Source organism: Oryzias latipes, chromosome 9 (genome assembly GCF_053564925.1).
Source record: "Oryzias latipes strain Hd-rR chromosome 9, Olatipes_Hd-rR_3.1".
Taxonomy (NCBI): Eukaryota; Metazoa; Chordata; class Actinopteri; order Beloniformes; family Adrianichthyidae; genus Oryzias; species Oryzias latipes.
In genome coordinates, this window is record NC_136245.1 from 27,820,738 (window position 1) to 27,834,263 (window position 13,526).

The 13,526-nt window shown below is 34.7% G+C and overlaps 2 protein-coding genes across 5 annotated transcripts; both read right to left on the bottom strand.

The window, feature by feature from the left end:
- Window positions 1-2: 2 nt before the first annotated feature.
- On the bottom strand, window positions 3-4,872 carry LOC101161409 (gamma-glutamyl hydrolase). Its single transcript, XM_004072295.4, has 9 exons — window positions 4,612-4,872; window positions 4,388-4,502; window positions 3,353-3,403; window positions 3,191-3,275; window positions 2,243-2,381; window positions 1,845-1,951; window positions 1,433-1,526; window positions 1,225-1,362; window positions 3-721 (listed from the first exon to the last, which is right to left on the bottom strand). The coding sequence occupies exons 1-9, from the start codon at window positions 4,727-4,729 to the stop codon at window positions 603-605; spliced, it is 966 nt and encodes a 321-aa protein (XP_004072343.2). The 5' UTR covers window positions 4,730-4,872; the 3' UTR covers window positions 3-602.
- Window positions 4,873-7,392: 2,520 nt separating this feature from the next.
- Window positions 7,393-13,363, bottom strand: nmrk1 (nicotinamide riboside kinase 1). Of its 4 annotated transcripts, none has more exons than XM_023958316.2 (9): window positions 13,171-13,363; window positions 12,695-12,785; window positions 12,328-12,376; window positions 10,483-10,648; window positions 9,394-9,465; window positions 9,202-9,308; window positions 9,023-9,106; window positions 8,845-8,885; window positions 7,393-8,647 (listed from the first exon to the last, which is right to left on the bottom strand). In XM_023958316.2, exons 1-8 carry the CDS (start codon window positions 13,197-13,199, stop codon window positions 8,872-8,874), a joined length of 612 nt encoding a protein of 203 aa, XP_023814084.1. In that variant the 5' UTR covers window positions 13,200-13,363; the 3' UTR covers window positions 7,393-8,647; window positions 8,845-8,871. The 4 variants fall into 4 exon arrangements, with proteins under 4 accessions (XP_023814084.1, XP_023814086.1, XP_023814085.1 ...); XM_023958318.2 differs by having other exon boundaries at window positions 13,163-13,326; XM_023958317.2 differs by having other exon boundaries at window positions 13,175-13,315.
- Window positions 13,364-13,526: the final 163 nt, after the last annotated feature.

A 13,526-nucleotide genomic window follows, 5' to 3' on the forward strand; every position in this document is an offset into this window, starting at 1 on the left:
TATTTTGTTTATTCTGTTTATTTTTTCTGCATCATCATAGAAGTTTGTCTTTAATTTGTTTTCCCCCCCACTTTTGTTACTTTCCATTGGCTAAAAGTATTTCACCATCTTTTTTTTAATTTCACTTTCATATAAAACTGAATTTATTTCACGTATTTTAGCAGATTTGTGGCTCATTTTGTTTAATTTTGGTTCCTTTGACATCAAAGCAATTCAGCATTTTTTTCTGAATATTTGTTATTCTTAAATGGTCTTATCAAAATGTTTTGGATTTTCTATGGCAACATTTGATCCTAAAACGTCTTATTATTTTTCAAAATTATGAATACAATACTGCCAATTATTATTATTCAGGGTCACATGTGAAGCTATGTAAAGCTCCAAGTATTTTTGTTTGATCAAAATCCCCTTTGTGATGCTTGAAATCACTTATTTTGAGTCACCAAAGTTACTAAAGCAGTAGCAAAGACTTCCTGATTAAGAAAAGAGCACCTAGAAACAACAGGGGTGAGTCAGGCCTCCGTTCCAAGGCTTCTCTGTAATCAACACTAACATATTTGGATGTGGAGAGCAGCAGACATGGATCCAGTCAGCCCCTAATCTTAGAAGAAATAAACCTGCTCATACGCTGTGAAGTTTCCAGTGTAGAGGGGGGTGTTGGTGTAAATCAGCGATGACTCCTCTTCCTCCAGATTGTCAAAATGATGTGAACTTCTCCTTCCTAAACAGATCAGACGGGATTAAAGAGAGGCATAAAAAAATACAGTTCAGGCTATAATAAGACACAGTGAAGCTTTGGCAGTAGTCATTTTAAAATCTGTTCATGCTGAGGCCAAATCTACTATTGTGATCTAGTATCCTAAAAACCCATTAAATCAAAACAAAAGTCACAAAAATAAATATTTTTTCCACATGATGACAAATTTCAAAAGAACTATTGTTTCCACTAAAGCAAAACAACCTATTAACAGTAAAAAGTGATACTCAACAGCACTTATGGATAACTTGTAAATGTGCGGCACTTTTTTTGGCTTAGTATTCAAAAGCTAACACTTGGAGAAATAGAAATGGCAGAGGAAAAGAGTGGAATTTTTGGAGAATAATTTCTGCCTTTAAACATCAATATGAAAAAGTTAAGATTTGATTCTATATTTGCGGTTAATCAAAGGAAGTCATATCTCCCCATCGTACCTCGTCCATCAGTTTCAATACTGGTGGCGTTACCTTCATTGATGAAAAACTCAGCCAGCAGAGATGATAAATGAACAGCATGGGAGGAGTGAGGGAAATTCAGATTCCTGTTCCACTGAAAACGGTTGACCTCTGGATGCCACTGAACGCCGTAGATGGGATACCTTTTACCTGGGCAGACAGAAACGGTGATCCACAACAACGGCAAGTCATTCCTCATTTACATTCATGATCAGGTTACCTTCAAAGGTGGAGACGAAGTGAGCTCCGTTCTCTGCAATGTTGGTGGAAAGGAGGGAGAAGAAACTGCGCAGCTTCTCGTTTTCCTGAAAGCTCTGAAACATTTATGACAGTTAAGCAGTGATTTATTTTTTAAGGTTAACTATTGTTTGAGTCCAAAGTTGTGCTTTTGTTTGTGTCATTTTGATTCAGCTTCAGTTCTTATTTGTGATTATGCATTCTTACAGCAACGGTTTGATCAAAAGACATGGACAAAATAGAGTTAAATATCACGTAAAAAAAAAGACAAAAGACACATATAGAGGTCTTTAAAAAGAAAATGGAAATAACCTGTAAACTGAAGGCCCCTAAATCACTCTAGAAAAAAAAGAATAAAAAGAATTCTAAAATAAAACATGAATTTAAAAAAACACCTGCACTGAAAGGCCATAATGATGAAAATTGCCAGTTAGAGGTTCTTGTGTTATTGCTTTGACAAGATCTTCAGGGAAATCCTTGAGCATCCTGCTGGACTGAGCTTCTGCAGGAAGAAAGACAATATATCAAAAGGATTATTTTTCATAAGTTGTTTAGTGTTATTATGGTAAGCTGAACATCTAGAAATAACTAGGTGAAAGTTAAAAAAAAAAGACTTCTCTTTGTCTATACTGACACCAAGTGTTTAGATGAGGTTTGTACAGTTCCTCATAAACACTCACAGCCCTTCAAAGCCTTTTAACTGTTCTCGCATTTGGACAACAAATCCTAAATGTGCTTCAAATAAATCAAGCCTATCACAGACAGCTGTTACCTGTGCTAACCTGCTGGTTACCTGTGGTGAGGTTGAGCGGCAAAGCCACATTCTCTGCTGTTGTCCTTGACAGCAGGTTTTCGCCAGCCACCAGGACCGTGAGCAGCTGCATGCCCAAACACGTGCCCCAGATAGGAAAATAGTCCCCAGCATCATTGGCCTGGAGCCACAAACACACAAAAGACTGGTTAGGCAAATATTCCACGTACAAGTAGAAGAATAGAAATGCACATGATAAAGACCAAAACGCAACAGAACCATTTAAATGAGATGAAAATATACATTAAAATATCAGCCATTGTAGAAATATTTACACTAGAAGGCAAAGTAATGTACAAAGAAATTAAATATGTGACAAAAATAGTTGAAGAATTTTCAACAAACTGATTAAAATAATACAAAATTAAGCAAATTGAGCAAAACAATGAGATAATGTGTGTGCACATTTTTTGTTTCACTTTAAAAGTGTTTATGTCAATTTTATGAAAGTTTTTTCCCCAACATTTAAATAACGTTTCATTCTGTAATTTAGTAATGCAGTCCAATTCATTAATGTGATACCTGAGAGTTTGGGAAACTTTTTTTTCTTTCCTAAAATCTGCATTACTTTTTCAAAATGTATCATTACATAATGCAGAAAATGCTCCTGTTTTTGTTTAGTCTCTATAGGAGAGGTGTCAAACTCCAGGCCTCAAGGGCTGGCCTCCTGTTGGTTTTCCAGAAATCCTGCCTTATCTGCTGTTGATTACCTGACTCAGGCGTGTTTTAAGCCAATAAGGACATTGCCAGTTTGGTTGTTAAACATGTTTGACAATCTGTCACCCATGCTCTATAGGATCATGAACAGGGTAAACACCTGACACATACTGTAGCTCAGTCACTACCTTAAGGGTGTTTCCATGAACAGGGTGAACTTTCAGTAAGAGCACATCCAAATCTTGAAAAGAAGACCCAATGTGCTGTACAAACCTCCAGTGCTAGTTTATAGAAAATCCTGGCCACCCTGGCAAAATCGGAGGTTTCCAAATCCGTAGCTCCACCAATGAAAAGCAAGCTGGACAGGCAAACAGGAAAAACAGTTGGTGCATCTAAACCAAACCTTCTAATTTTCCCAAAGCCGGCTGTACCCACCCATTTATACTTTTGAAGATCTTTTCATATTCGGTGGTAGTAAGAGTTAATCTGTGTGGAAAAATGGTGTCAAATTGTTTGCTCAAACCATCCATAAAAAGTAATATTTGCAGAATAAATGGTTAAAATCATTTAAAGAATGTCATCAGATTTATATAACTTGAAAAATGCTTTTCTTTTCACAAGAACCCTTATTGTAAGTCGACGTCACACAGCCAGTATGTACATTTTGCACAAATGGCACTGATAAAAATTGGTCATACGTAAATATACTTGGAAAAAGTGAGAAAGTTGTGGTTTTTACGTGAAATTCTCACAGATGTATCACAAATAAAACATGTTAAAACGACGGAAGAAGTACTACTAAACCATGCAAAGAACACGTAAATCAACGGAGAACATGAACCGTGTATGATTATTGCGTTGTTTATAAGCAATTCATTAGGGATTTGTGCGACTTTGACGTAATTTAAATGTGATATGTGAATCTATACACAATATAAAAGTTATTCCAAAATTTTGAAGAGTTCAAAACCGAATTCACATCAAGACCCTTCGGTCAAAACCGTTGAAGGCCATCTGCTCACATCCATCACCGCAAGAAACACTTGTGAATTACATATATCACTAATGTATCATGAAAAAGGGAAATTTCCTCCATGGAAAATGCGCTAATGTACTTAGTGGCTGTGTGACAAAGCCTTTATGCTGAGATCAATTTAAACCAGGGCTCTGCAGCCTTTTATACTTGAAAAGCAATTTGGGGCTGTTTTGCATTGATAAAAAAAATGCGTTTTTCACCCTCTCGAAAATTCTAAAACTGCTTTGCATTGTCGTCACTTTGAAGTACATACAAATAAATAACAGAAACAGAAATATACAGAGAACAAGCATTTTCTCCAATTATAAAATTGTGTACTACTTTTGACAGGCGCTCATTTGGCTCCAGAGCCTCAGGTCACAGACCTCTGCACTAAACTCATAGTTCCAGGTTAATGTTATGCTAATACGGCTGGAATAAGCAATTTAACCAACCTGATTGGCATCACTCTGCCACCCGCAGACTCTATGTATTTCACATAGGAGGCAGGAATGTAAGTTTTTCCAAAAGGTTTCATGGTCTCATCTGAAACGATCATAGTCAAGATGCCTGTTGGGAGGGAAAAAATAATGACAAGACCTCAGAGAAAGTCGTCATTTACACATTAATTTCTCATTAAAACACCCTGGTGAAACTCCTGAGGAGAGACTGTACTCACCGATCACAGGTCTGTCATTCACAGCCTCCTGGTTGGGTTTTAGTGGCACAGCTCTGCTGCAGCCGAACCAACAGAGGAAAACTAAAAACATCTCAACTTTAAATCCCTTTTTGGACATTTTCTGGTTGCAAATCAGCCAGTCCGTCCTGAAAAGCTATCAGACGTGTCTGTTGAACAACGACAGACGTGCAGACTAAAATATGCTGTACAAGAAGAGGATATTAAAACTTTACAGAGGGAAGTGAGAATTTCCCAGATGTGCTGCACTGCTCCTACCGGTCAGGCAAGTTGGTTGCTGAGGTAAACTGTTTTTTTGGTGGATTTTTTGTAAAAAGTTTGGGCATCTGTGGTGGTGAAATACTGCAGGGCTTAGCAACAATGGCCACAAAGATTGCATGAGAACAATAAAAGAAAAGGCAATAGTGGCTGATATTTACACGGCTGTGAGACGAGTTTCTGTCAAATTGAAAGCAGCCGCGGCGAGCAAGCTCACTGCTGAGGCATGCAAAGACTGTCTCTACGCCTGCGCAACCCAGACATTTCATGTTAACTAAAACTTCTTTCATCACACACAACTTTGAATAAAACTGTTTTGGAAAAGGTAAAAAAAAAAATCAAATTAGAAGGTAACGTTAACTTATACATTTCCTTTTTGTGCAATGGAAGGAGAACAGAAGCTGACATTATTTTAGGAAAACAAATTAGGTTTAGTAACAAAAAATATACACAGTACAGGAAGATTTACAGTCACAGTAACACCAACAACAATTTGTGTTTCACAAAATATGGAACACCACTTTATTTACTGTATTAGACTCAGATTTAAACTAAATCCCTTTCAGACTGCAACTACAGGCTGTTTACTTTTGCAAGTTTATTTTTTATTGAGGTACTTCAAATAAATTTGGATGCTTTTCGAATTTAAAAAAGGGTCCAGAGTCCCCGTCTTTGCCCCACAGTAGCCAGGACAGGCTTTGGCGACCCCCGTGACCCCCAGAGGCATATATTTTGATTTTGACTGGATTTGAAATGGTTTATTTGAAGCAATCATATAAGAATAATGCACAAAACAATACAATCAGCATTCATACATTCATACAAAGATGCATAAAACTTTGGATAATTAGACATTAAATTAAAGATTCTTTGAAAGGGAGTGGAAGGAATAGAATTTATATAATCCCACCCCTGGTCTACCGTAACCATTTTCATTACATGATTTATCATTATCCAGTTCCTAACTTCTATCAGACAGAATTAAGAATACTGAAGTATCAATGAATCACATGACAAAGATGAATTACTTAATTCTTATGTAAAAATATACATAACTATTTTAGAACTCAACATAGGAAATGCAGATCAGTTATCTAAAATACGTGCAGAAAATATTCATTAGAAAAATCAAGACTATGTTTAAAATTAAATATTAAAATATTGGCTTTAAAAAATGGATGGATGGTCAAAGGGTTCTTACATTTCATTTTTTTCCAGTATCAGATGCACCATTTCTATTTTTTTGGATTCTCGGGCCTTTGCTCCTGCCATAATTCACATTTTCTACAAGTTTTATCCACTCCACATGACTAAGGACGAGGTGATCAGGAGGATCATGCCAGAGTTTACTAAAAATCTGTGGCTTCTCAACGTTGAAGTTTCCTGGTTTTCCTTCACTGACTGCAGAAATTTCATCAAGAATTACAAACATATACTATTTAAATCCCCTTTTTGGGTATACAAGTTGACTAATAAAAAAATTAGAGATGCAGAAGAAATACATCAAAGAGAAAATATGATATACACACACACAGGGTACTTAAGACTTAAAATAAGATTTCATTTTTTATAACCTTTATGATCTGCAACTAATGAAAATCTGATATAATCCTTGTAACCAAACTAAAAGCCTAACCTAATTAAAGATAAAGGGAAAACATAAGGATAATTCATGCAACATTTTTTTTTTTTAGTATTAAGGGATATTTTTTTCAAACAACACAGCCTCATTATTATCTATTTGAGCAATAGAAAGCAGTTTGTAAAGGTTGATGGTGCTTGTTCCCAATGTTTGGACATTGTTTGTGGTGTCCCTCAGGGGTCGGTTCTGGGACCAATATTGTTTATTATATATATAAATGATTTATTTCAGGTTTCTAACAAATTACGGCTAGTTCTATTTGCTGATGATACTAATGTGTTTTGTGATGGGGATGATTTGCAGCAACTCATTGAAATTGTTAAGAAGGAGATGGAAAAACTGAAGCTGTGGTTTGATGTAAATAAGCTTTCACTAAATTTAAGTAAAACAAAAATGATGTTATTTGGTCACCATAAGGGTAAAAATATTGACATTGACATGCACATAAATGGGGTGAAACTTGAAAGAATTTATGAAAATAAATTTCTTGGGGTCATAATTGATGACAAACTAACCTGGAAAGCACATATTAGCTACATACAAGCTAAACTATCCAGAAGTATTTCTGTCTTAAATAAAGCTAAACTGGTTCTGGACCACAAATCACTCCACATGTTATACTGTACATTAGTTTTACCATATTTTTCTTATTGTGTAGAGGTTTGGGGGAACAACTATAAAACAACGTTACATTCACTTTCAATACTTCAGAAGAGAGCAATACGAATCATACACAAAGTCAGTTACCTTGAGCACACAAATAAATTATTCATAGAATCAAAATTACTCAAATTTTACGATCTAGTAGAGTATTGTACCGCTCAAATAATATTCAAGGCCAAAAACAACTTATTACCCACAAATATCCAAAGGTTATTTATTACAAAAGAGGAAAAATACAATTTTAGGGAAAAAGATACATTTGTCATACATAAAGCACGTACAAATAAAAAGAGATTCTGTGTTTCAATTTGTGGAGTGAAGTTGTGGAACAGAACCAGTAAATGCTTGAAACAATGTCCAAACATAAAAGAATTTAAATATAGATACAGGAAGATGATCATGGATAAATATGTGCAAATACAAAAAAATACAGAATGTCAGCATTTATAAATCTGCATACTTTGACAATACGTTTTGTTATTCATTTGTATGTTGTTTGGAAATGAAAATTACATGTATATATGTACATATACACTTGGGTAGGGCACTGGACTCTGATGGTGGGAAAGTAAGGGCTTAGGGTAAAGGGGGGTGAGAGTTTATAAGATTTTTCTTCTTCTCACTCCCTTTTGGACTGGTGTTTATATCATTTTGTTTTGTTTTGTTTTGTATAATTTACTTGTCTTTTTCTTGTTTTTGTAAGTTTTGTCTCGTTCTTGTCTTATTCTGTTATTTTACATTTGTTTCACTAGTCCAAAATAAAAAAAGAAAAAAAAAAAAAAAAAAAAAAAAAAAAAAAAATTATCTATCAAAGTCTGCCGAGGCAAATATTGGTAAGCTTTAATCTCACTAAGTATTTGAGTCTCTAAAGTCTGGAAAGATTTTCTTTTAGAAAAAGAGTCTTTTAAAAGCCCTTAATTATAAAAAGGCTTGTTAAATATGGAAAATATCCTCACATTTGAGCTTTTTTCCTTGATGGGACCTTTCGTTTTGGATGTATCTTTTTATGTCAGGGAGGTAAAGAGCATTTTCTAACTTAGTAAACAAAATGATTTTTTTCTAATCTATTCAATTTAATGTGTGCAGTTCTATTCAACAGATGTGCAGTTTTCACAGACAGATTATATCTTTTTCACTTTTTTGTAATACTAATTCAGAGTCATACTTTTGTAAATTGTTGGCAAATGGATAATTCTTTGTATTGCTCCAGTTGGAGAACATATTTTAATTTGAAAGGCCATTGTTAATGGCTTCCTTTAAAAATCCAACCAATCACAGTAAACCAAGACACAGACCAACACAAAGGCTGTCTGGAATGTCAAATGCAAGTAACATAAACTTCAACCAAAGAAATGTACACAGAAAAATACTTTTTAGTGACAAAATGGTAGAAAATGAACTTTTTCAATCCAGCTTCTGTCTTCAGATACACATCCGACCCATCGTAGTCTTCCTCTGCAAACAAAACAAACATAAAATATTTAAATCTGAAGCCCCCCCCCCCCCCCCCCCCCCCAACACATTTAATGTTTGATATCTGCTGGAATCGACTTCATTATTTGTTTCCGTAAAAGTTTCTATTTTATTAATGCAGCAGCCTCAGTCTATAGTTAATCCATTAACATAGATATGAAACAAACATCCCACCATACCATCAAGACTTCCTGTCCTTCTTTGGATCACATGTAAGCAGCTGTGCATTGAAAAATAAAAAGATATGATTTGTAAGATTTAATGTAGAAAAAACATACTGCAATGTTTTAAACTGGAAACTTTCAATAAAGAGACCAGACACTATAAATATATCCAACATGCATATTAAAGCCTTACCTTTAAGTCTAGTTATTTCTTTACTAACTTCTTCAAACACAGTTGCCAGGAGTTCTTCTTTTGGCTTCAAACCATCCAAAAACACTAACGAAGATATTTTTTATTTAAAAAAAAAAGTTCATTTATTTTATATTTATATTCACTTTATTTTCTGCTTCAACTTTTGACTGGACCCTTACCGATTTCTGATGTAAGGGCTTCCATGTCTTGCCGATTTTTGAGGTACATTGGCCACACATATCCGTCGAAATAGCCAGGAGGATCAGGAGGTGTGTAGACCCTGAAACTAACAATCACAAGTTGTTTTTACATTTTTGTTTCCAGAGGAACATGCAAATCAATGGGAAAGACAAAAAAAGGTAGTGTAGTACCTTCTTCTCTTCTTACACACATCATAAGGTATTTCCAAAAAGTATTTTTTGTCAAACAGATCATTTAGAGGCCTGGAAGAAAGAAGATTTATATAAAAAATAAAATAAATGATCTGTTGAGTAAAAGTTATTCTTTTATATTACTGATTTGTTTAAGTAGGTTTGAAATCGTTGACTGTATATACAGAACTGGACAAAGCCGTCCCTCCCTCCTTCCTAACGTTCCAAACAGAAAGTATCCGCTAGCTCCGAGAATCCAATATCCCATAGACTTCTATAGAGAAATAAACAGCTATTACTCAGTCATTATTTTTGTCAGAATAACAAATCTTGCTCTGATACCTTATTATAACACGCTCTTGCTAATCCAAAAAAAAAAAATTCGAATGATATTTTTTTTTATCGCAAAATACTCAAGTTATAAAGTGACCAATCAGATGCCTCAATAAAAGCATGTGGTGCCCATCATTGACAGATTCTCCTGACCCCACTTTCAGTGGAAGGTCTGTGGACTTCGAACATGCTCACTCCTGATTGGCGATAGTAGTTGCCGTAGAAACGTCAACTTAAACTACTCCAACCAATCACTGCAGTCCAGCTCCAACACGACAACGCCCGTATTGGTAAAAAAATTGCAACTGACTTGGCTTCATGTTGCTGGAGCCAGAAGTGACGTCACACCCGCTCAGCCCAGTTTCCTCTAATACAGTCAATGAACAGAATTCCTGTCAAAAAGTTTTATAGATAAAAATCAATAAATAAGAAGATCTTTGTTTTGAATTCAAACTATTTAATATTAAAATATTTAAAGTCACAGAAAAGAGATTTTCTTTCAATGAAGGTAGGTGTAAAGCTTGCATAAACCTGTGTAATAACCTTTGCACAATAAACAGCTACTCATAAATATTTAAATGATTTCTTATTCATATTTCAAAGCCTTTCTCGCGGTAATAACGGTATTTCTAAAAAAATTAAAATAAAATAAATAATAATAATAAATAATAATAAACATCCAGGAAGTTGAATTTGACATCATAAATGTAATGAGGAAATTTTAAGATCAGGTCAGAGACTAGGACAAATGCATACCTGTAGTTAAAAATGAGGAAACCTTCCACTATCAAAACGAAGACCCCAGTATTAGCTGATGAAAGATTAAGGTCCAGGCCGGTTTTCTCTTTCTGGATGGAGACAGGATCTCTTCTCCACGAATTGACCTCGCTCATCATCTTGTCCATGTGGAGAGCATCAAGCGCTTCAACAAAACACACGGATGTGATTCTTCTGCACCCTTTGAATCCAACGATCAAAGTTTACACAAACTTTTAATAATTGCACTTCCAGAATTTCCTTGAAAATTGTCACCAAAATATATTTATCCAGATGATCAAAACTATAACAAGCTCTGGTTAAAATGACATTTCCAGCCTTTTTGAAAATAGTTACTAAACTATTAAACTAAACTAAACTAAACTAAGTAAATATAATGAACATTTTATTTTATGTAGATAGAGTGAACTACATTTATGACCGGTTTAGTCTTTAGTAAATTTAATTTACATCCACAGCACTTCTCTTAGACATTTATCACACAATCTCAAATAAAGAACAATCATAACAACACATTAGCTTATATTTTCTTGTGATTTTACTCAATAAGATTTGAAGCTGCTCTTAAAAAATAAATTCTGTGAAGAAGTTATCTTTTGTATGACATCTTTTGGATAGTTGGTGAATTTTGGCACATCAATCATTAGGGTTTGAGGTTCGCATTTATGTACAGCTTTTATGGCAACGCTGACTCTTTCCTTCTTTTTTTTTCTTCTACTCATTCAGTTATGGATTTGCTGCAATGCTTCTGATCGCCATGACATATGACATAGATTTAGTTTCAGCTGACATAGAAATTTTTTTGGAAAAGTTACTTCACCTTTAACCATAGAGTCTTGTAATAGACACAGGGACTCATAGCTGACTGGATGGTTGCAAAATATGAGGTGTTTGTGCTTATGGGATTTTTGGTTTCCGTTTAACTTAAAGCAAAGTATTTGGGAAAAAAGAAAAACTCCAGTCTTATCAGATTGGTACAGAACATCATGTTCCAGATGTGGTTTTATTCAAAAGCCACGTTTGAAACAGCCTGTACTCTTGTCTTGGTCATACATAGAACTAACAATCCCACTGTCAGCTTGAAAAAATGTTAGGTTCCACCAACTGTGGATAGAGAAATGCACTAATCCCTTGCGGCATTTAAAGGCCTTGTCTGCGTCTTCTCTATAAGATACTTCCAAAAGGTACTTTTTGTAAAACGGTCTATTATTGAAGATGATTTCTTAAATTATCTTAAAATTGAAATTATCTTAAATGTTAAACTTCTGTTGTTAGAATGTTGCCTTTCCTCAAATATAACATGAATGTTACTCAGGTACCAAATGAGGTTTCAGTCACTTGTTGTTGTTTTTTCTTCATTAATCCGGTCAAGAACCATCTGCAGGAGTTTATCGCAGCCATCATCAGCCAAAAGTGAGACTACTCCCTGAACAGGTTTATCACAGGGCTGCACACATCAGAACACACTGATAGGCTATTTAGACTGTGTGATAAACCCCACAAGCATGTTCTTACACAGGAAAAAAACTGTGTGTATAGGGGGAACATGCAACATCCAAATTCAACACATATTTTTAGGGAAAAATACGTAACAATTAAAAAAAATTAAAAATAATTTATTAACAGAACATTTAAAGATAAGCTGCCTATTTTGCAATAAAAAAACAAAGTTTAAAAATGTAAATTTTGCATCAACAGTTAGTTAGTTTACATTAACGTTTGTATAAAAATGTCTCTGCTGTAGTAAAGACTGATACAATTGAATAAAAAGCTCCAAGTTTAGTCTAAATGTTCAATTTGAAGACCAAAAATAACTGCACTTACTGTCAAATTGCTTAAAGCCATTCTGGTCCACCGGAACTATAGATTCATCCTAAAGTAAAAAGGACATAAAGGTCTGCTGAAACTGTCAATCACAGAATATATGATAGCGATAAGGTAAAACGTAGTACACTTTTTACACTATTTTATTAAGTATACTTCATTCTAAGCATACTATAGACCACATTTATGTGGGGTAGGAAATACTAACTGAAGACCTCTTCAGACTGAACTGGAAGATTTTAAGTTTCCAATTTATATAAAAGGTAAACTTTAGTATACTGCCTCACTTTTGATATAGACTATCAAAAGGCTACTTTTTGAAATTTGGGCCTTATTGCTAAATAAAAAAAAAAAACTTTTGGCTTACTTTAAAATATGAATCCTGTGCAATTAAACAGCTGTTTGGGATCCTCTGATGAAGACTTTTAGAAAGAGTAGTTTTTCCTCCATTGGTCATCCTGAAATAAGAAAACAAAAAGGTGCAAATGAGACCAATTAACACAGAGCGGATGCTTATGTTTAAAGAAAACTAGAAATTTTCTTTTGAAATTTTTATTTTTTTAATTGTACATCCTGAAAAAAGGTTGTTTTTTTCCTTTGTAAAGTCTAGTATATCTGGTTTTTGCGCTTATAATGCTTTATGATGCACCCAATGGTGTCTTTCTTAGAAATTGTGTTTTGTTGACCTGCACGTCTAAACAAAAGTATAGGTCAGAAAAGGTCTAAACTTTATCTAAAGTCCGTCCCCTGTATATGTGTCCAACAGACTGTGGAATCACAGCGCGTAAAGGTTGACACACATGGAACCACTTTACTGCCCTCCACGCTCACTCACCCACTTACCCACCAATTCCAACAATTAGTCTCTTCATTTCAACCCGTTCCTGCTGAATACTGCACAGCTAGTTCTCTACACACATCTGGCGAACACGAATAATTATTCCTAATTCGAGATTAAGAGAGAAACGTGGGCATTGTTCTCTCGCAGTTAAACTACCCCTCCTCTTGTTTTTCCGCAAAAGGTCGCTCCTGATTCGCTGAGACACTTGTTACGTCACCAACGACCTGCCCATTCGTTCAAAAAGTGTAAACATCCCCCCTAGAAGTGTAAGAACTTTTTACTTTATTTTATTCCTTTAAAAAATACACAAAAAAGCAAACCAAACCAATTAAAAAAGGCTTTAAAACCTATATTTTTC

Excerpts from the sequence above, each read along its gene's own strand:
- LOC101161409 (XM_004072295.4), bottom strand. The coding sequence starts at position 4,729 with ATGTCCAAAAAGGGATTTAAAGTTGAGATGTTTTTAGTTTTCCTCTGT. Across the intron at positions 1,527-1,844 it reads ATTATGGCCTTTCAGTGCAG|AGCTTTCAGGAAAACGAGAA; the intron begins GTGTTTTTTTAA and ends TAAATGTTTCAG. Across the intron at positions 1,363-1,432 it reads CTTCGTCTCCACCTTTGAAG|GTAAAAGGTATCCCATCTAC; the intron begins GTAACCTGATCA and ends CTGTCTGCCCAG.
- nmrk1 (XM_023958316.2), bottom strand. The coding sequence starts at position 13,199 with ATGAAGAGACTAATTGTTGGAATTGGTGG. Across the intron at positions 12,377-12,694 it reads CACAGGATTCATATTTTAAA|GATGAATCTATAGTTCCGGT; the intron begins GTAAGCCAAAAG and ends TTTTTACTTTAG. Across the intron at positions 9,309-9,393 it reads GTGTGTAAGAAGAGAAGAAG|TTTCAGGGTCTACACACCTC; the intron begins GTACTACACTAC and ends TGTGATTGTTAG.